Here is a 23,395-nt window from a genome sequence, read left to right as displayed (position 1 = left end):
GAAGAAAGGGAGTTCTCCGCTTGCCAAACACGCAAATTGCCATGTCCAAGCGTATTTAGTGGTGAGGTGGGTATAACAAAACAACACCAAATCACAGATGACCTTCGTTTCGCGCACAGAGAGCGTAGAGAGCTTAACGAAAGGAAACTTTAATTTTGCTAGAAGTCGTAAGAATTGCTTTTTATTTAAAAGGTGCATCATCAAGAGAGTCCTGGATCAATATGATTTTTTAAAAGCTTTTCTTTTGGTTATGTTTTCTTCTTCTTCTTTGGTGCACCAAGGTGTAGTTTGTTATAACACAGCCCCTCATATTCACCGCATAGGCATAAGTGTAGTAGTGAATCCATTAAAAAGGCTAACTAAAGAACAGCGAGTGGCGAAAGATTGACCCGACCGATACAGGATTTGAACCCATGTCGGTCTGTTTGATAGGAAACGTTCGACTTACCGACTGTACTATGGCACCAACATTTACACGGGCGTGTTAAGAACGCAATAAAAGCGTAACAAAAAAACCCAATTATTATTTATCATAACACTTTTTCCAACAGGACAACCCACTAGCTGGATAGGATTAATACGTATTACATTATCTTCCGCAAACATAAATCCAATAAATGGAAATTCAATCAACGCAACGCATTAAGCAGTATGCGTAAATCTGCACCGAATCGTGGGCAGCAAAAATCCACTTGTAAGCCTTTCCCCAAAAACTTGTGTAATTTTCAGTGTCCTTTTTGTGGGACATAATTTAAAAACTCGAAGCTTTTTCCGCTTTCCGTAGCCACCGAACGCACACTCATGAAGGTAAAGCTTGGCTAAGGAGTGACCTGCTCCGGTGTTTTCTCTAGATTGAAAAAGCCACCGAAACCAATTATCATACGAGATTGGACCCCTTCACACACTCATCGCACAAGCTCTGCAGTACACGCCTGCCACCACCCTGCCAGCAACATTCCCCCCCGAACAGCCGGGGCAGGAAAGAGCGATCAAGCTCACCGCTCCGGGCACGGGCAAACGTCAGGCCTGTATAAATCAGCGCTAATGTGACATTTTAATGTTACTACACGCAAGGTAGCAAGCAGTAACTGCACGCCCGAAACACCACGCGAGACGGATGCGTGGGAAATACTGGGAAACCCTCGCCCGAGTTCCGACCCGTGACCATCCGTCCACCGTGGAGGGCGAGCTCAGCGTGAGCCCATGGAAAGAAATTACACAAACAAACGCAGCCGACCGCACGCACTGGTCTGCGTTGTATCACTGGGCGGGCTTTCGCTCCCTACTAGAAAGCGTTATGAAGCTCTTTGTCTTGCTCCCACACACGCTCTCTCTTTCTCTACTACGCTCAACCCCTTTTCGGAAAGGGCAATAATAATTAAATAAATATTTTATTGTGCAACATAAATAAATTTGCCAAGAGAGAGCCTTCGGTCGGTTGGTGCCTGCAGGTGCTCGAAGTCGAACCCAACCGAACGGCTAACCGGAAATGTCGCAGCGCCAAACCAAAGGGCGAACCATCACCACCTTCAACCAGTGGGGGCCCCGTCACTCGTTACAAAAATCCGGCCTCGGTACAGGTGAAACCCTTGTTGAGCTGAAAGGCATTACGCAATCGGGCATCCTTTCAGTTGGGATAGGTGCCCCATTCGGAAGCACACACTTGGCACCGGTGGGCGATGCTAGAGCGCTCAGGCCAACTTCCGCCAACCGTGTGTATGGGTACGGTACAATGGGGTACCCGTTGCCTGCAACCCAATCCGATTGATGTAACCGAAGTGTACCGTGCGACCTTTGCACCTCACTACGATGGCGGTACGGTTGTGGCGTAATGTAGCAGCTCGGTGAGGTATTTAGTATCGCTGGGCTTGGGTTTTGTTCCAACAAGCGCTGAGCGGCCGGAGCAATTGTTTATGCTTGTCGAAAGCATAATTTATAGGACGGTTTGGTTCGCGGAATGATGATACCCTCATAAAATGGGTATTGAAATTCGTAATGAAACAGTGTGTGTGTGTGTGTGTGTGTGTGTGTGTGTGTGTGTGTGTGTGAGGGGATGAGGAGGAATGTTGGCAGCTTTGCATAGAAAACACACAAGCATTATTGTCGATCAATGTCGATGTAACTATTAAAAGGGAAGGATGGAACTATATGAGCTATATCATTAAAGGCCTTCACATACAAAGATGTACTAAAACGTACGGTTTTATCCAAATTGTATATAATCTCTTAGTGAGCCCCTAAATGTATGCAATATCTTTTGTTAAAAGGGTACAAGTGACAGGCGTAGCAGGCGCAGACACGCTGACAGGATCCCTTAATTGTGACGCAAAGAAGCAAAAGAAAAGAAATCATATATTGTAAGCAACAGAGGTCAATCAATATCATCAAGCATAGTACAGTGTATCTTTTGAATAAAACGCCTAAAGGTATGCAAAGGGTATAGCTAAACAGGCGGTTTAAGCAAATTTCGTTACGTATTAGTTAGAATTTCATTATTTCAATTCCATTTTCAAAACCGAGATCAATTAATAAATGTTTTTATAATAAGTAAGTACCTTTTACTAGACACGATTATTTGATTGTACTTCTCAAATAATGTTCAACGCTTCTGAGGCTGATCGTATAGAAAGAAAAAAAACAGTAAATGTCTCTGTTCCACCCACTCCTTTTTTCCATCGTGATTATCCATTGTTTGGGCAATGTCTTACCTTAAAAGTAACAACCGGCAATAAAGGTTTTACTTGATGTTGAATAATTTACACTCCTCGATCGCGCTGTAATGTTTGTATTCCCCAGATTACAAAGACAACAAATTGTATGCGTGTGTGTGTGTGTGTGTGTCTGTGTGTGCTTGTACTCATACAGTCCTGCCCTTTTTCTACGCTCGCCAAAGTTTTACAAGCCAAATCTATAAAGCCATACCACAGCCGAGCAGCGTACGGACGACGCAAATAACGACCACTTCACACAGGCATTGCTCTTTAATCTTAAGACCCATTACAGACAGCGAGCACTGAAAAGGACAGGTCCTGTTTGCACTTGCTCCTGCGGCCAGACGTAATGTGGCCGCTGGCAGGAAGCGGGGGTGTGTGGGGTGCGTGGGGCCCCTCTGCTGTGCTCGTAAATCATGCCTTTCAACTAATTTTGAATTTTATCACACCTCGTAAATAAACTTCAACTACATTTTATCCGATCATAAACTTGAAGAAGACGGTGTGTGCGTGTGTGTGTGTGTGTGTGTGTATGTATGTTTGGCCTTTTGTGTGACGCTCGCTATGAGTGTGTGCGAGATGTCCGGGCAGTGCTGTTAGAAAGTATATGTCCACCCATTTGCCCAGCAGTTTCCCGTGAGAAAGCAGTCCCCCATCCCCGTGTGTGGCTGCTGCACCACGGCAGGTTTGTTGTGTCAACGGTAAAACTCATATGAGTGTGCGTGTGTGTGTGTGTGTCTTTCATCCTTCTTTCATCCTGCTCGCACGGTTACCACTTTTCAACAAAGGCTACCGACTGACACTTAATTAAGCTTCGGCTTCGAAACCACAAGGATTTCATTCTTCGGGCGCGGTTTTGCACAAAAACCCCGCTCTGTGTGCAACCGAAAACTAGAGAGAGAGACACACACACACACACTTATGTGAGCTTCTTATCGCAAAATTGCTTTCGTTCGTTCACTTTTCAAAACTTCCGCCCCCCGCCATGTTCGCACTGGCACTGGGATTTAGTTGATTTTTTCCCTCGCTTCGCTTGGAGTTTTACGTCCCATGGCCATGCCAGGAAGCTTGTTGCAACTCTGCTACTGCTGCTGCTCTCTCTCTCTCTCTCCCTAAATAAACTGATTTCTGTGCACGCAAGAACTGCTATGGATGGCTATGGCTTAGTCGCCGAGGAATACGGCCACGACGATGGTCCTACCTTCCCCCGTGGGGCGGGATAAAATGTGAAGCAAACTAATGATTTATGCTGCGAGATTTCACTCTTCTTTTAATTACTCCCATCAGCCTGCGCTGCTGCACGAAAGCTTAACGATCCACAGTGCCCTGTACAGTGCAGCTCATGGCTTTCTTTTAAAGGATGGAAGACTAAAGCAGCAGAAGTTCTTAAGACCCATCCATTCATACATTAACAGGGAGGGAGAATGCATTCGAATTAGGGTTACCAAGAGGGGGATAACACCAAATGGATGATTGAAGACGTACCCCTTCGACGAGCAGGCTTGAGCCTTGAGGTAAATCTATATAAATTCCTCCTAAAAAAGGGTTCAGGACTGTGTGTGTGTGTGTGTGTGTGTGTGTGTGTGTGCAGTGGTTCAGCTTCCGTCCATCTAATCAGTTCACACAAAGCCTCCTTGCTTTCACAGTGACAGTGAGCTTTTCCCTTTGGAGGGTAATTTGCAATTTTCTAAACACGCCAGATTTACACGCTTCGATGAGAGATTTTCCCTCGCGCTTGTTCCCATTACTCCACACCAAGGCGAACAAGCGGAACCAGTTTGATATACTGTCCTCCGCCCCATCGCGCCTTTGTTTTCGACCGCCAATGTCGGTGAGCCTTTATTGGTGGCGTCTACCTCCGGCTTAATGCCGCCGCTTTTCCGACGCGTGGCAAAGAGGAAGTTTCGCGTGACACTCTACGACAATGAAGCTGCTGCTGCTGCTGATGATGATGATGATGGTGTTGCTGGTGGTGGCAGTGTGATGGGAGCGATACGCCACGCACTAGCGTTTTCTGCGGTCCTGGTGAGTCTTAGCGTTTGCACACTTGGCTCTTGAGCCTTCCCTTCCGGTTAGGGGGGGGGGGGTTGCGGGAGGGAAAAAAACCCGCTTGGGAAAAGATAGATTACACATGTTCTACACTCATCGAGTTTTGGTAAAACTTCCCACTTTTCTCTTCCCTCCCAGTTGCTGCTGGAGATGCTGGAATGGATGTGACACTCTCGCACTCGTGCGTTACGCTTCCTCACATGCAGGATCTGCTTACTGGCATAACTGTCTGCAAAGAACCGGCACGCAAGGAAGCAACGTTGCATATATATATATATATATATATATATATATATATATATATATATATATATATATATATATATATATATATATATTGAATTTAATTACAAAATTAATCTGCATAACCGTTTCGCTATTAAGTTTGAACCCACCGACAGTGGGTTCTGCTTTCGGTGGCAGAAAACTTTGACAGCAGTAAGCATTTCTGCTGATGAAAGTGCTTTGTCGGGGAAATTGATTTAAAACTAAGGGAAAGAGGAGAAAAAGAAGTTTTTCTTCAGACACAAAGACAAAAACAAATCGCACCCAACTTTTGGTAATTAACTTCAAGTCAAATTAATTTTCCAATCATACAACAGAAAATTGAGTACGTGCCGGTACGTTCTGTTGGGTGGATAATTTATTTTCCCCCCTCATCGTAGCGATTTTCTTTAAGCTTTGACTTCAAAATCAAACATCAAAAACCGAAAAAAACGGTTCCAAGAAAAAAAAGAAGAAATTTGATTTTGTGTTGTAAACAATTAAAACACATAATTGAAAGGCAAAAACCGAACTAAAAATGGACGTTAAAAGCTTCGCAGAATAAATGTCACCATAAATCTGACGCTTGCCATTCCGTGCCGATAAAGCGTATGGTTTGGACCAAACAACGACACAAGCCTAATAATCCATTACGGTGCCATAAATCTGCCAATTTTATAATTTATTATTAACTCAAAATGGCACTTCATCAACCAAGTAAAGTAAAAAACGAAATCAAGATAAAAAAATAAATATCGATAATTGAAAAAAGAGCGGTCATTAATTACAAAACCATCCCGCCATCCTTCCGGGAAGCACGAAAACGGTACAGGAAAGCAAACCAACTGCAAAAAAAAAAACAAGCCGAGAAAATCAACGATCAAAAGCTTATAAGAAAACATTATAAATTAAACATAAAACAACACAGCGTGAAATATTATCCAAGCCAGGTTTTGGCAAGGCAAACGAGGCATTAAGTGAAAGAAAGGCATAGACAAAAACAAATGATGCAAAAAATAGCCCCGCATCCAATGCAACACTGTCAGCATCTTTGTTTCGATGAAATGAAACTCTGTTGTGTAGCAAGTGGAGAGAGAGAAGAAGAAGAAAAAAGTTAATTACCAAATCCAATAGAAAAAAAATCCTTAGAAGTGTCGATAATGTTATTTTTCCATCTGCTTCGTCTGGTCACCACTGAGGAAACGGCGTGCTTCGGATAGATCAACCAACGAGCAAGGTCATACGCGCGCGTGTGATTTATCTGCACGATAAATTCTCCCATTCTTCAAAAGCCAATCAACTTTTGGAATTAGAACCGTATGGTATTGGAAAGGGGGGGAGTATGATGGAAGTGGGTAAATGTAATTTAATGCCTTTTTTTCTCCCAACGTCCGGTGCTTCAAACTCTCACCCTCTCCCTCAACCGTTACATATTTTGCGTACATTTATTTTGCAATAAATTATGTCAACCAAAAAGCAATAAACAATCACTGCGGAGGGGAGTAAACAAATCACAGCCCCGTCCGTGTTTGCATTTGTGTCGTGCAATTGGGCATACGGCAAAAAAAGGCTGGCGAAAGAAAAACCATACATCCACATAGCTCTAATGTAATCGACTGATATGAACACTGCAACAAATGTGCGTTTAAAAGCTCCAAACACATAATCAAAAGCAACACATTAAGCACAACCTCGCCTACAACACTACAGCACACCAAAACCATCAACCACAGCGCAGTAGAATGGAATTCAGAACGAGCAAAAGCTTTCGGCTTGATGAAATGAAAGGCTTGGGGAGAGAAAGAGAGAGAGAGAGAGAGAGATCGTAGGCCTTTTTCACGTTTGTTCCGGACCTCATCGGTGAAGTCTGCCCGATTTAACGTGCAAAGGCGGATAAAAGCTTCACCAAAAGCGGCGGAACATCACAACTCAACACACACTCACATCTTGGGCCTCTTTGCTGAAAAGATGGAACCTCTTCGAAAATACCCTTAACTTGGGATTTTCCCCGGGTTTCGCTGTGAACCGTGTACGGCGTGTTGTTTCCACTACGCAATGCACTTACACCTCTTCCCCGCCAGCCACACAGACACACACACACATACAAACTGCGAGGATAAACACTAAAATGGGTTACAGTGTGTTCCCTATCCATGCTCTCAACCACTTGAGCTGAACCAAAAACCATCCGAAAGTGAAGTGCCGCTTACTTTCCCCCAAGACGATGAGGGGTTTTACAAACCCCTTGCCGAATCCTTTAATACGATTCACCAAACCCGCCACCCCGAAACCGACAAAGTCAAAGCACTCGCTGCTCTTCACTCAAACAACGACGAAGTGGAATTTCCCACTAGCCTACAGTCGGAGCCGGTTAAAAGCATCTTTAACTCGTGCCGCCGCTGCCTCACGCAATGTAATCCATCGAAAATGCGTTTGATCAAGCACGGATCAGCGCGGGCTGCGGACTTTAAACGATATTTATAATAAATTTTCAAAGACTAACGAGCGTGAAATTGCCACGCAAGCATGAGATGTTTCTTTGCAGATGGAAAACATTTTTTTTTTCTCTCTGTCTGGCCCTCTTTGAGTAAAGAGAGTTGACTTTCCATTGATATAATTCTCGCTCTATATAAACGAAAGCAAAAATGAGTCTTAAAGACACCGAATGAAGTAACTTCCAAAACACCGCATGAGCATCGATGCTTCAAACGACTCCATTATAACCGGCAATAGCTTTGTCGCATTCATTCAACCTCGCAAAGTACCGTGCCCGATACACCCGATTGATGTATGCGATGAAGATAAGGTGCATTGACGTGACAAGCCTTAATCTTGATCGATAGCTTAGCGAATTGACGAATCGATCCTGCTCCATTCTGCTGGCACTGATCCAGCTCCCCGTCGTTTGGACAGACATTTGTTTTCGGGCTGACGAGTAGCAGAGTAGAGTAGAGTTGATTACGCTCTAGGCAGTAAAGAACAGGGGTGTATTTTTCAAATAGAAAGTCTGTTACGCCCGAATGTATGCAAAGGTCATGCAATACTCCTGAAAGTATGCATGATAGGCCATGCATTGTTTTCATATGGGATGTTCTACAGAAACGTTGTCCGTTTATTGCATTTATTTCGTTTACACTAGATTCAAGGTAGTATGATTAACGTTTAGCGTTAATTAACTAACTAACTAACTAACTAATAACTAACATCAAACTATTACTTATCTTGGAAATACTGGCATAGTTGTGAAGGACTTAAATCATGCCTACGTATTACCTCTATACACGGACCGTATAAGGAAGCTGTTTCATATGACACAACTTCAGAGCAAATTCACCTAAAGCCAAAGCCAAATGGACCTTCTCTTCACTGGTCACTCACGGCACCATTGTACTTTGCAACAAAGTACCTGCACAACTTGTCCAGAAAATCTCAACCTACCCCCGCTCACTGAACACTCAACCCGTACGGTGCGTTCTCGTTCTAAGCTGTGTGTGAGCGTGTGTGTATGTCAAGCATAATGGGGTCATTCTTCGGTGCACCGACGTTACCGCCGGCTTCGTCACCATCGACTCACTCACTCGCGGAACCGATTCTCATTAGCTATGCAAGTAATAAACGTGATCCTTTTCCTAATGACATCGTTATCAAATTCATAACAATACTTGACACGGCGTGTCAGGACGTCATACGGTACCGGTAAGTGTAGTCTACCGGTGCCGTAGCGTAGCAAAGTTAAGTACGCTTGGACACCGTCACACACAGCCAGGCACACATACAAGCCTTTGGAAGTGGTGCAACACCCGATTCACCCGACCCGTGTTGGACGTGAATTGGAAAATTCATGACCCTGTTATCACTCTTTCAGCCATACCGAAGGGTGGTGGATGAGGGGCAAGGGAAGGGTGAGTGGCAGGAGAACAAAATACACTTCCCGATACCGGGCTTTCTAGGCCAAGATGTTGACGATGCTCAATCATAATTGGACCGTTGACGCAGCGTCCGCAAGCGTAGGCATTCAGGTAAAACTCTCTCTCTCTCTCTAGCCGCCCTCACTCGATGCGCTTTCGTCCCCTGGCGACACAGAAAAGGGTGTCAATTTGTTGCACATTATTCTCAGCTGCATCTGCCGTCGGCGTACAGTACAGTGTAACGACGCACTCGAATGGCAGGCAGTTGAGATGGTGCTCTAGCGAGAAAGACACAACAGATTGTGATTGTTTCGATTGAGAGCGCTTCGCAATGATTACCTTCGTTTCGTTACTTACGATTTTGATGTAGGAGATGGAGTTATTTGTGAATTTTAAACTCATTAAATGGAGGTAAAATAGTTTACTAAACTATTAAAATTAATATTGGTATTATGTTAAACAAATTATTCTGTCAAAACGGAAGTTATTCAATACAGTAATTTTAAGCTTTGACAAAGAGCTTAGAGAGTAAGTGTCATAATTCATGACTTTACCGAGATTTATGATACAGATGTAGAAATGAGTTACATACATAGTAAAATTACACATCCAAGTGCTTCAATCTGGCAAAAATGTAAATTTTTATACATATTTCCTACGTTGCAAAAACGATTGAAACTAAACAACATGATAATCACATATATTGCATACATCTAGGCGCTCGGCCACCTTTGACCTGTAATGTCGCTGTAATAATACAAAAGTTTAATAACTATCTTGTCTCTTATGAAGATAATATGTGTTTCAACATGTACACTATCTTACAACTGAGTCAAGTATTCTATTATTAATGGGAACTTCTTTATTAGAAAATATGAATCCGATTGTTTGACGCGGATAGAATTAAATGTAAAAACCTTGCATCACTCCTCTTACACATTCTTTTCCTTTCCTTTTCATCTAAAACCTTGTTTTTTACTACTGCCAAAGAGCTCATCCTATTGCATATTTACACCAACAGCACACGCCTTACTTGCTGTTGCCTTTATTAGCTCAGTCAAGTGAGATTAAATCCGAATCTATCATTTTTTAGGTGAGCCCTCCTTTTCAACAGGGAAACAAGTTTTCAGTGCAAAAGTGGCCAACCGTTCCCACCCAGCAAGGCATACCGATCGATCGTCATTTGCACTGTCCACATGTGTGAAGCTAGCCGTCATAAACAGCCCTTGCCGCGAGTCCTTTACCACCCCTTTCCATCAACTGGCGCTGACCCTTTTCAATGGGGCAAGGAGAGTGCTAAAAACTTGTGCACCACCGTTGCCGGATTTTACCAGTCCAGCTGGCTCATGGGAAGGGGAAAAACAACGGGAATCAACTGGAAACTCCCTTGAGTGCTCATCTAAAATCAAGCAGCTCCCCTCCCTTTCCAAGCTGCACTGGCAACTGGCAACCCTTGGCTCGTTGGGAGTGGGTGAGCTTTTTCCCCTACGCGAACGTGCTGGAGCGGGATGCTAGCGATGAAGATTTATGTTTGACTAACGATTTCCCTCGCAAACATCGCACCGGCTCAGCCAGCAGAACCAGAAGCAGTAGCAGTAGCAGCAGCAGCAAAGGAGTAGAACACTAGACGGCGGATCATCCGGGGCTGTCGAAGCCTTGACGAGTGTCGACGATGCTCTCGGGAAGGGCTGATTTACAGCCCGGTCATAAATCATGGAAATTATTTCAGCAAAACTGAAAATCTACCCCGTCGAAAAAGGCTCCGGTTCGTTTTTTGGTGGCAGCGGATGTGAATGAAGTTTGAAAGTAAGAGGGAGAGAGCGAGAGAGAAAGAGAGAGAGCGGTGAGAAGTCGAGTGGAGTCAAATAGCGAACAAGAGGCATGTATTAAGATGGTCAAGTGGACTCAGACAAGCGTTAGATCAAGATAGTAACGAGATGAAGTGGTAATACCACTTGGCTGAACAGTTTGTGTGTGTGTGCTGCAATGCAATTCGATGTATGTATATGCAGAATGCACATTGGAATCAACACGAACCTAATTAATGAAGCATTTTTTTCTTTATTTAAATATTTTTAATACCTTATTCGGTATTCAGGACTATGAAACGGGGACATAGATAGAAAAATTGGCAATTTGTTAAATTTACATTAAAAATAACCAATAATCATCCATAAACACAGGCGATTTGACGCTATTGTATGTGCAGGACATGTAATTGATGACCATCGAACCACAGCTACTCACCAACCCAGCATTGCCTACATTTAGGCGCAATCGAATGATAGCATATCGTTAATTTAATACCACTCAAAGCAGTAGCGAATGATTTTGTAACCTACACACTTGGTTCAATCAATATCATACCCCAAAAAAACCCACCACTGAAATTCCGAATTCCATCGCTCATTACCAACCAATTGCAGTGCTAATATTTACTCACCGCACCGATGATTAACCGATTTCCACCGGCAGCAGCGCGCACGTGAGTGTATCAAAATCCCGTTTTGCGCTTCGTTTTGATTTTGCTGGTTTCTCATTCCAATGCACCACATGCACCGTGCGCGTACTTCATGATTTCAAACAAAACCTGCACTGATGCATCGTTCGTTGCATCAACCGCGCTGATGGGAGGCCCTTTGGAAGCCGAAACCACACTGAAACTATTGTGTGAATCTGTGTGGTACGCTGAAGAATACACGGAAAACCCTACAATGCCAGCCTCGATAAACACGGCAGCAATGCAAACCGCACTCAGGGAGTGTGGAAAGCGTTTTTGCACAATCGAGCTGTGGTATAAATAGAAAAAGCATTAGCGAAATGATGCTATGGGAGCGGCAGCAGTGCGACGTATTGTTGCAGAAAAACCACGAAAAGTAAACACTAATCTGCGGGACCATACCATCAACTGGTTTTTATCATACCATATTGATTTCGTGTATCAAAAATTGATCGACAGTTGTTTGACAGTGCGTTGTTCAATTGCACAGCGTGCTCATTTTTGTGACGCAACTGTGGTTAATGATTTTGAGAGCAATTTTTAGTGTAATGACGCAGAAACAACTACATTATTACCTACATAAAGGATTAACATATCCTGAGCTCATAACTGAGCTTACCACGAAATTTTTATTAATTTCTTTAATCTACAACAGGTTATCAAGCTACAGCTCTGCAAAGGGTTTGTATCACTCTGAACAGTATTTCATTTGTTGTGCTTATTTTCAATTATTATTATAACACTAAATCAGCTTTTTAAATAATTATAAGGGAAATTTATTTGAGGAACGTGCACGCTGAACAAATAACATATGAAAACGAGCGAGCGATACTAATCAAACCTGGCAGTAAATTGCATGCAAACTTATCTGTTCCAACTACAGCGCCTACATATATGCAAACCACACAACAAAGCCCGTTTTTTATCACGAAAAAAGAACCGTCCCCTTTTTTCGTCAAATCAAATAGTATTTGATTGATTTATTATAACAATCACGATTTACACAATCCGTTGCGAATTTGCTGCCTGTTCACCGTTTACCCACGCGCCGCTTATCCACAGTATCGAGAATGGGATTTTAATTGATTGATGAATGGAGAATGAAAGGCGTAGCGGCACACACACGCCTCCCTTGTCAGTATTGATAAGGGATGATTGTACTTGTGTGTGCACGTATGTGTGAGAGAGGGAGAGAGAGAGAGAGAGAGAGAGAGAGAGAGAGAGAGAGAGAGTGAAAATTTGTTCAATCAACAGCTCAATCAAACGTGAATTAGTGTCCGAGGGCTTTTCGTGTGTGGGTTTTATTCATAAATTTTAACCATTCAACAGGAAATGTTGTCACATTTAAATGTTTGTTTTTCTTCTTCAGATTTTCCATTGTGTAAAATTACTGTCCGCCCATTCATCACATTTATTCCATAACAATTAAATTAATTTCCATCCCAAGCATAAGCCATGGTTATAAACGGACGACGAGACCCGATCATCATCCACGTTTAAAAATATTTTAAATTAACACCATTGCCACGTCAACGGAATCTTGTGATAGGATCCCATCAACGCATTGCCAAAATGTTTGAAACGCTAAAAATTCGACCTACATTTCCGAGTTTCCCACACAGAGCGAGTGGCACATTGTGTGACGGCCATGTTTGGCCGCTTTCTTCAGTCGCAGTTTCAGCCCCTCCACGCCATTGCTTTGGCTTATCAAAATGCAGAAGGCAACATTTGACAACTCACTTTTTACGACTTTGTTGCACAACTCGGCCCAGCCAAGTAGTGTTGCGCTCGCTTTTTTTTTGTGTGTGCAATTTGCAAATTTCACGACAAGGTCCGCTCAAGAGTGTGCTGGCGCGAAAAGTTTTCCGCTTTCGGTGAACCATGAATGGGAAAAGAAAAGTGAAAAACTTTACTCTTTTGCGTTCGGGGCACGGTTTCGTCCAGTGTCCGATTGCAAAAACAGGACGCACAGAAAGCAGTGCAAAACGGAAACAGACGAAACAAAAACGAGTAGAAAATAAAAATACAAAAAAAAAACAAAACCTCCTCCGGACGCTCACTAAAATAGCCTTGGTAGCATTTTGCACCAGTTCGATAGCTTGTCTTATGTGCTCGGGTGCACAAGTGCTGAAAGCAAAGACCTGCCACAATCTTGAGCCAACGATCAGTTTGCCAAACTCCCGGCCAAACTGTCCCACTCTCCTCCAGTATCTTCACCCAAAATGGAGCTGAAAATTCGTTCCCTATCGCCTTGTCTGCCTTCAGACTTTGCACTTTGTTTCAAACTTTCTGCATTGCGTTCACGACGCTGGCGAAAAGTGGGGAAATTTGACTTTGCGAGGGTATTTACCAGCCGTAAAACACCGAACAAGCCGCAACCCACATGCAAACAAACACTTTCCATGGGCTTTTGAAAAAAAAATACAACCCACACACACAAACCCGCACAAGCCCGCTCGCACACACGTGGCACTGTCTCTGCGAATACATTCACCGGAAACGGATTACGTACCAGCCCATGTGTGCTCATGTTTCTTTCCGGGAAAAATGTTTTAAAAACATGGCTCCCACAGTTGGTGTACCATACGCTGCCTCTGCATTTGCCGATGACAAGAAGCTGTCTCTTTACACAACTTTAGTCCACCGAAAGCGTGTATTTTAGCGACAAAACACTCGGCGTGTAAGGGTATGTGCATAGTGCCGGGTACAGCTGCACCACATTGCTGTGGGTCTTTTCCCAGCCTGCCAGCAGGGATTCGACTGAGAAAGTGGCACAGGAATGCAATGTTACGATGTGTGTTTCTTAGAATGGAACTTTTGTTTTTCTTTTTTTGCGTCTAAAGAAGAGAAGCATAAATTGTTGAGGTTTTGCATGTTTTTCGTTTACACATGTAGAGTGTTGCAGGGTACTGCTGGTACGAAATTACTGTGAATTTCCTTTGCTAAATGATGGCTGTATCAAGAAGGAATATTTTTCAACAAAAATATTGGGTAAAACCAAATTTCATTAATTTTGTTGCTGTCTTAAAGATAGTTTAAAAAAAATAAATTAGACATTTAAATATTGTTAAATTCATTGCATACCTTCAGGCGTTTTAAATTGCTTTTCGAAAGCTATCTCAGAAAAACGCCTACATGTAGGTAACTGTAGCAAACCTATTTCGCAAGTTCATTCTTTTCTATGCCCACTTAAGACTGAAAAAATTTAAATTTATCAAGGTAGCATATGTCATAAGTTATTTTACGAAAAAAGTAGAGAAAACATTACATAAAAAATATTTGCTGGCCATTATTGCAGTCTGCACAAAACTAGTACAAGCATATGAAGCATATAATGAAATTGCATACCTTCAGGCGTTTTTGCGAAAGATAGAAAGGTAATAAATCCCGTATCACTGAGAGAAGCGCACGATACAATGCATTTAACAATAAAATAGATCCGTAGTCACAATGATTGAAAGAATTGAATATTCTAGTTTCTGTGGAATAGTTGAGGTAGCGTACACTAAAAGAAGTGTTTGAACCTGTAGTATCATTTACACACAATTGAACTGAATACTTCGTTGCCTCTACAAACATGACATTCATCTGACGTAAAACCAATCTCCAAGAATCAATTAATATCTACCGACAGAGCACGAGAGGCCAAGCAGTATACAATGCCTGCCGTCTCCTATACCATGCATAGTTTGTACCACGCTAACAACCACGTACTGTAACCATTTTGCTATTCTAAAAGCTCTAACAAGCTCTTGCGGTGCTTTGTCAACCACCAGTAAGCCAATCATAAATACTAACATCCTGCAAGGCTCAATCGTACCGAGCAGCACAAGACAAAACACAGAAAAAAAGCTATTATTTTCAATCTAAAAGAATCCGCAAGTTGTGCGATAGTGTCACCAGGAGCAGTCATCCTTGCCGTACCCTTTCCGTCGCTTGTTCCGCATCAATAAATAATGAAAAGAAATGATTGCTATTCATTGCACGATACAAATCTCGTCTGACAGGAAGGTTGACAGGTTGCAGCTTTTGCGTTTTTTTTTGCCATTCCAATGTTTTGCTGATTGATTGCACAAAGGTCCTGTCGTGATGGAACAATCAATCGTTTGCTCCGTACCGTACTGCGCACCAAATGAGTAAAAACTAATCTAATTGAACGTCCCCCGTCGAATGTAAGCTTTACCAGTGACGTGAACCATAATAAATTGCAAATCAGTGACAAGCACAAGCTTAAACATGTTCCCAGATGATGGATTTGTAGCGTATTAAGATGATTTTTGTACCAAAAACTTGTAAGATACACCGACTTAACAAGCAAACGGGGGGATTAACCATCTGTCAACGACTAAACGGTTTGTTATTTTACGTGCGATTGGATTGAAACGAGAGGCTGAGAAATAAAGAAGAAAGAAAAAAAACAACAGCGCACCCAATTAATTCAACCGGATGGAAGAAAACGATCATGAATCAATTACACCATCGAGTCGGCTGATTAAACTATCTTACCATCTTACTCGCTGATTGGCTGGCATGATAAATGCACACCAGGCACGGAACCACCATCGAGCGTCATTTCGTTACATTGGAACTGGAACTGCTCCTTCGCTCGTGCCTTTTCCATATTCCGGTGCTTTCGAAAACGGTGCGCCCGGATATTAGCATCAGCAGTGCAGCGCTAAACGAATGCATTTCTTTCGATTGAATGAGCTTCAATGCAGCACGAACCATCGGACCGAATTGGGAATGGGGGGGGGAAGAGGAAGGCTGCAAAACCTAACGAAAAAGCTTAATTAAACGCTCAATCAGCCTCACATCGGGGCTTGCCGTTCGGGGTTCGCTTTTCAAAAACAAATATCCGGCATTGGCCGGTGTTTTATTTCCGCCTGAAAGTATGCACCTCCCAACCTGCCATACATGCTAGAAAGCGTTTCTAAAGCTACCGAACAACGAGCTGCAGATTCAAACCTCCCCAACAGCACCGTACGTGCTAAACATGTTCCTACTCTATAGCCCCCCCTCCCTTTTCGGTTCAGGAGGAGCACAACATCAAGACGCTATAAATATAAATACTGTGTGTGGTTGTGTGTGTGTGTATGTGTGCCACATCGGTGGCATACACAGAAGTAGTGCATAATAAACAAACAACTTTCATGCCCGATAATGGACACATAATAACCGTATCTCGAGCACCGAACCATCAACTGCCAATGACACTCTCTCCTAGCACTAGGCAGTAGCAGAGGCAACACGTGCACTAGACTCTTCACTTATTACCAAAACATACATGAACCAATGTGATTTCGAGCACGATTGAAATGCCTCTCCGCGATTGGGTAGATGAAGTTCCCGGTACAATCTCATTTCCTTTCCCGGGATGAAAAAAAAGGATTGCACCGCAAACGAGCTATCTCGCCCTGGTCTCCTGTGTCCTTGTCCCTACCCAACCTTATCGGGATGCAATTTTCTTTGCAAAAGGAAATGGAGACTTGCAGAAATTCATAATTAAAACCGTTCCGTTTCCACCTTCATCGGCGATTGCGTGGTGGAAATGCTGCTCACGCTACGGTCCAGCTCACCGCGCCCACCGCAGTGTTCCTCCTCCGTGGACGATCCATCCAGCTCGGAGGTAACCGTTTGCTGACCGAGGGAGTAGATGCTTGCCTGGCTCGAGCCGATGCTGGCGTCGTTCTCCAGCGGTCGGGCGCCCCCTGCCGGGGTGAGCTTTACCGAGGTGCGCATCATCAGCGCTAGCGGGGCCATCGAACCGACGCTCAGCTTGGCCGCGGGGGTACGTTTCTCCTCACCGCCACTCACAACGACGCATTGGAGGGAGTCTTTCTTCGAGGATGCGCACGGGTTAGCGTCGGTGGTCGGTAGCTCCGACTCGATGGCGATGGTGGATCGGCTGAAGCAGCTGCCGGCGAACGGCGGTTCGTTCGCTGTGAGTAGCGAAATCAGCAAGCCCAGGATCACCGTCAGCAGCGTGCCGAGGCAACTGTACCACATGTAGCTGATCTGGTAGACGGAGGCGAACCAGGATGATGAACCGTCGTCCTGCCTGGTGGTGGATAGCTTTGGCACATCGCTGGAAGCGTCCGGGGATGCAGCATCTTCACCGGCAAGTCTGTAACGATGGAAAGCGACAAAGGAAACGATTAGTTTCTCGGTTAGAAACGAAAATCAGCTATTTTCAATTTCTTTTTCACAGCTCTATTATGATTGTTGCAAAGTTAAGCTGATCGATTCCAACGTTGATGCTGCCGCTGCCTTCACCATTTCCCATTGTGTGTGTTTGCCAGTTCCGAGATTGGTGTTATTCGAACTAAAAGAAAGTCTCTGCCCTCAGTGAACACAGCGATTCCATTTCATTTGTGCCGCATTTGCCCTTCGCATGAAGCATTTTCCAACTTCGATCGATACCACGCTCCCAAATGCTTTCCCCTCCCTTTCTTTGCTGTTGCAGTTCACACCTGCATCAGGCTGCAAGCGATCGTTGCGCTATCGAGCTAAGCAAGCAAGCCCCCGCCGTCTTGGCTTCAGCTCTCTTCCCTTCTTCGCAGCTGGCAGTGCTGACAGGTCTCGCTGACTAAAAACTACACGGAACCGAAAAACCACGACACGCTAAGCTAAGAAAGAAGAAACAGGGAGGGTAGAGCAAAAAAAAACTCGACACGCTGGTTTCGTGTTTACTCTCAATTAACTTTCGCTCCCACCTGGCACACCGGACACCTTTTCCTGGATCGAACGCTCACTCTCTTTGCCCTACTGTCGGCGCTATCTTCATTGGAGTTGGCTGGTTCCCCCTGGCCCCCAATGTAAATAAGGTCGGGTGCGGTAACGGATCCCCCCTCCCTGATGGAGCTTTTTTTTCTCACTTTATTTTTTGTTGCCTCGTCCCCCATCGCCTCTCGAAAGCTACTCGAAAGGTATGGAAAGTAGTTACGACAAGGCGAACAAGGTGCTGTATGCGGTTCTGCATTCTGTTTGCATTTCTTGAGCCACTCTACTCACTCGGTGATTGTTGAAAGTTCTGCCGGTTGTTTTTTTTTCGTTTCAATAGATTTGAGGCGTAAGTTTACCGCAAGGGAATGGGAATGTGCAATCTGGATCGGTTAATTTTTCCACTGAGGATTGTAAAGAATCCTAAGCAAACAGCAAACGTAAGGTCAGTACAATCGCTACCGCCTCAGTGAATTTAAAACAGTGACATTGCATAACTTCAGGCTCATAGTGTTAAATAGCTACATATTTCAATGACACCGCCCAGATGTAGGCAATCTGCATATCAAATTACCATTTGCTGGTCAATTTTTGAACGCTTTTTTTTTATTTTTCATTCCGAATTTCAAATTAAAACAAACCGGATCAGTTTAAACCAATCACCAGAACCGAACATAACAACGAACCCATATGCACGCGGTGTTCATCACATCAACCGATTGAAGCGTTCGTTTCAATTTGCACGCTTTTTAATTTGTTTTACCCGTAAAGCAGCTGCAGCTGCGGTGCAATATTACCAGATTTGCAATTGAAACTGCACGAAATGAAACAAAACCCGAACAAACAATTGATTGTTTGTCGATGCAGTTTTTAACTAGTTGCTAGCTCCATTCCATGCAGCTAGTGGATCGTTTAATGCAATGGGCATTTTTGCGCTACGGAGCAGCCGAGCGGGGGCAGTGAAAATTGGCAGAAGAGAGCTGATTGATTTGAAGTTTATCCATTCCCGGGAGAGAAAAAAACATGCGCCCAACAATTTCGCTTCTTCTTTCATGTAAAAAAATATCAGTTTTCATGAGTCCGAAAACGGCAACAGTGAAAACATAACTTACCGGTAGAAATGTTGCTCCATTCCCTGCCCATTCCAGCCATCCTTCGTAGCGATGGACAGCAGATGTGTGACCGTTCCATCATCGATGTGATGCTGCAGCGCTAGACTAACTGCACCATCGGCGGGCTCGATGTCGTACGCAAAGCCGCCCGCGTGTAGCCGACCGTCGAGTGGCAGCGTCGCGTTGCAACCTTCGACCGAGGACGGCAGTGGTGCCGTCGGTCCGTTGTTCAGCTGTGCCAGCACACCGACCGCTATGACCAGTACCAGCGAAACAATTCCACCGATCATTGCACCCTGATTAGAAAAAAAAGACGATCGAAAGGGAAAAAAGGTTAAATAAACGATTTTAAATACTTAAAGAGAAAAAATTAAAGCAAATCAATTTGAAACCACTTATTAAACGAATTTACAACAAAATACAACCACTAGGGAAATTCAAGACGAAGGTGGTTCAATTCTCGCCACCCAAAGCACCACAAAAGTGGTTTGCATATGCATCGCATAGGAGGAATGGATTTTTAATATCTTTGATTACAGCTCAAGCACCTTGTCCCATCATGCTTTCGCATCATACAAACGCCACACTATAAAACGACCACTCTCGAGCGCTTGAAAGCTCTCGAGGAAAGCTGTTTACCGCAACGGTCTCTGGATAAACCGCAAGGCAAACCCCATGCACTGCGAAAGCATCTTTTCGGTAGTGTAACTAACCTCCTTCCATTTTTCTCGGGGACCTGGACTTGGCCATCCCTGCCAGCAGTGCTCAAGAACCACAACCACCACCGATTTACAACATCGAAACTGCTCTCGCTCGACCGCGTTTAGTTCGTACCCCCGTTTCCCCACTTTTTGCGCCCAGAGAGGCAAACAACCAGAGCTGTTCGCTCGCTTTAGAACTGATCCCATATAATACGCTCATCTTGTAGCGAATGTGCCACAAAACACGGTATATTAACAGGTAATCAAATTTTCATATTTTCAATTTCCACTCGCCCCACTTGAGTGGCAGGCAGTGAAAGAGGGAAAAAATACCAAAAAAAAAAAGGAAATCATTACTTCTCATGCGCTCATCGACCAACAGCAACAACACGGGTATGGGACTTTCATTCATCGTTGAGCGTCCTTTTTGCTTTTCTTCCCCTCCCTGTGGGGGAATATTCCGAGTGTGCCTGCAGGAGAAATGCGTCATTTCTTTCCCATTTACACCTCACCTCGATAAGCTGCGATGCGAGCGCGACGATGAGGCCAAGGACGCGTTGATCAACATCAACATCATCGGTAAGCGGCGATGATCCTCATCAGCATCATCATCATCATCATTTGCCCATCGCCCGAATCAACAGCAGCGCAGCCCTCATTGTCACACATCGTACCCGGGGTCGCGCGTGTGTTGACGATGAGATTTTATGCAGCCATCCTCAACCCCAACCACCACCAGCTCATCGCTCATGTTGACGGGGCGGATGGCACTGACAGGATGGAGAAGGAAGGAAACACACACACACCTACCGATCTCCCCCGACAATGCGACAACTCGACGAGAAGGATAAGGACCATCTTCTAGCGATTTTATGCGTACAAGCAACCAACCACTCGCATCTCTGGGTGTGCGTGTGTGTGTGTGTCCAACACAAAAAAAGCCCCCACCCTCACAGGCACATGTATGTGTGCGCCAACCAGCCAGCCGGAACCGGAACACCGGGGACACAATAAAAAGCTCATTTAACTTCACTTCAATGAGATTAATCGGATAAAGTGGAATGTTTTTCGTTCAGCTTTTTCGTCGTCGGTCTTCCCTACGGCGGGCTTCCCGCCCAATGTGCCACTGTTTACCATCTAATCCTGTGCCGTGTTGTGCGTAATCACTTGCGCACACACTCGCGGCGGGTATCGAATGGGAGGGATGGTGGGTCGGATGAGCAGGCGCGCCAACCACCCATAATCATATTGCACGAATTAGGCACGCAGAACGGTATTCCGGACACTTTCTCCCTTTTCTCCCACCGTCAAGTGGAATCATCACATGCGCCCCGTGCGTATGCGTGGCGGGTGTTTGCAGCACGCTGTTAAACAACTTAAATTGAGTTTCAATTCAATTTTGTCGCCTTCCGAGCGTGAAAAGCGTTTGTAAACGCCGCGCTTGCCAAAGCCTAAGACGTTTAGGGCCCGCGACGTTGACTGTGGAATGGAGAGGAGGATACGCTCGAGCGACACCGTGCAAGCGGCCCATCCTTGCCCGGTGTGGCAGCTAATGCCAAACAAAAGCTAGGCTCATTATTTTGCTGTAATTATTATCCAACCGGTTTATCCCCCCCCCCGTCGACCATTGCAAACTCATTTAGCTGTAACAGAAACTCGACAACAACAAAACTGTCTCATCTCGCATCACCCGCTTCAAACACGCTCCGCAATGTGTTTTTTGTTTCAATTGCTTTGCTAATCCACTTTGCACATCATCCCTCGCACTCCCTGCACAGCTGCTTCACGTACCTTGCTGTTTGCACGGCGGAAAAATATTCCCAGACTGAACAGTCCGAGCGTGACGCCACCGATCAGCCCGTTCAGCGTCAGGGTGGCCTGCAGGATGCCGCCGAGCCGTTCCACCACAAACACCAGCCCGAACGATACCAGTCCAAAGCTGTAAGAAAGTGAAAGAGAGAAAGAGAGAGAGAAAGAAAAACATCGATGTTAATAAAATACGGAAGGAATGGAATTTGTAATTCGATAAGTGCACTGTGGAAAAGGGGTAGAAACATCTATATCATCGCACGAAAAGGTAACAAATGCACCTGTAAAAATGCATCCCTGAAAGGGTTTCTGGTTTGGATCCCAGCGCAAGACAGCTAACCGCCCATGAGAAAGTAGAAGAAGGTGAAATTTGAAGGAAAAATTGAGAATAAATGTATAATTTATGATTGCTTGTAGGATTGATGCATATCCATTGTAGAATAAAAAATCATAGCAGAAATGTGTAGGGGAGAATTATAAGCAAAATGGATCATAACACTTTAACATAAATGTGGAATCTGGAAAAGTTTCCTCTAAGAGTTGTGAGTGAGTCAAAGGAAGAGAAACAATTTACATTCTTATGCCCAAATGCATAAAGCGAAAAGCGCCTACAAGTATGCAACATTTTCAGAAATTAATTTTTTATTATTTTAAAATGCTTTGGTGGCTTCATTTTGGCTGTTCATGTTTTGCATATGTTTTTTGATCACTGAAAACAAAGCAATACGACCTGGCAGATCGTTATGAAAAAAATACAAAAAACGTTGCATTTAAAATACAATTTGCATACCTTAAGGCGTTCAGTGAATGGTAACATGCAAATATCATAAATTAAACCTAATAAATTAGATGTAACGTCCCTTACGAAGGATATTAAATAACAAAAAAATACAAATCCTTTCCCAGGTATTCAACATATTTCAAAATTTGCTAAAAAGAACGTAGAGAGCCCAAAACGCGCATCTCAAGCAAGCGTTCTAACCTTACTGAAAACGTTTTTGCTTTTTCATGCTCACATTATCCTACCGCGCCCCGGATTGGTTTAAACCGATTCCAGTCAAAAAGGCTGACGGACAAAATCCCTTCCACCAAATGCTACTCGAATCCAATAAAAACCCCTTAACCCTTGCTCTGGCAGTTAATCGGGCAGAAATTTTACCAAGCGCAGAATCTCCTATTTCTCCGGACCGGTGTGTTATACGACCGTTGAAAATACCAAATCAAAAAACCACCGCTATCGAAACAATTCATGAAGGTAGCTCAGGTGATTCGTCGCTTTTTCTTTTGCCCATAAGCCACCTACCTAACACGCACCATCCATTTTGCTTTTTTTTGCATTATTTCCCTTTTTCCAAATTCCCGTACAAAATGCGCTAAAGCTCTCGTTTGCCAAAAATTTGCTCTATTACTCTTGCTCATGGCTGATAAATAACGAAAACGCAGCTCTGATGCTCAATCCAAACGCAAAGAAGGAATAAGAAGGTAAAAAAACCGCCACCACACAACATTCTAAAGTTCACCGATGTCCTACTAAACCAGTCCCACAAAGCTGGCTCCTTTTTCTTTTCCTCCTTTCAGCCGGAGTCTAAGAGAAATGGATAGAAAGAAGACAGCCTTGCGC

At 44.0% G+C, this 23,395-nt stretch overlaps 1 protein-coding gene across 4 annotated transcripts in view; it reads right to left on the bottom strand.

The window, feature by feature from the left end:
• Positions 1-16,272: 16,272 nt before the first annotated feature.
• Positions 16,273-23,395, bottom strand: part of LOC121592656 (sodium-coupled monocarboxylate transporter 1-like) — a 54,970-nt gene continuing 47,847 nt past the window's right edge. For all 4 annotated transcript variants that reach the window (XM_041914296.1, XM_041914295.1, XM_041914297.1 and 1 more), the window contains 3 exons: positions 21,757-21,904; positions 19,265-19,560; positions 16,273-17,556 (listed from right to left, as the gene is read on the bottom strand). In XM_041914296.1, coding sequence (XP_041770230.1) covers positions 16,935-17,556; positions 19,265-19,560; positions 21,757-21,904 — 1,066 coding nt within the window. In that variant the 3' untranslated portion in view covers positions 16,273-16,934. The remainder of the gene's footprint in view (positions 17,557-19,264; positions 19,561-21,756; positions 21,905-23,395) is intronic.

Source organism: Anopheles merus, chromosome 2L, assembly GCF_017562075.2.
Source record: "Anopheles merus strain MAF chromosome 2L, AmerM5.1, whole genome shotgun sequence".
NCBI lineage: Eukaryota > Metazoa > Arthropoda > Insecta > Diptera > Culicidae > Anopheles > Anopheles merus.
The sequence above is the reverse complement of the archived record's forward strand: the minus strand, read 5'-3'. Positions and strand labels throughout refer to the sequence as shown.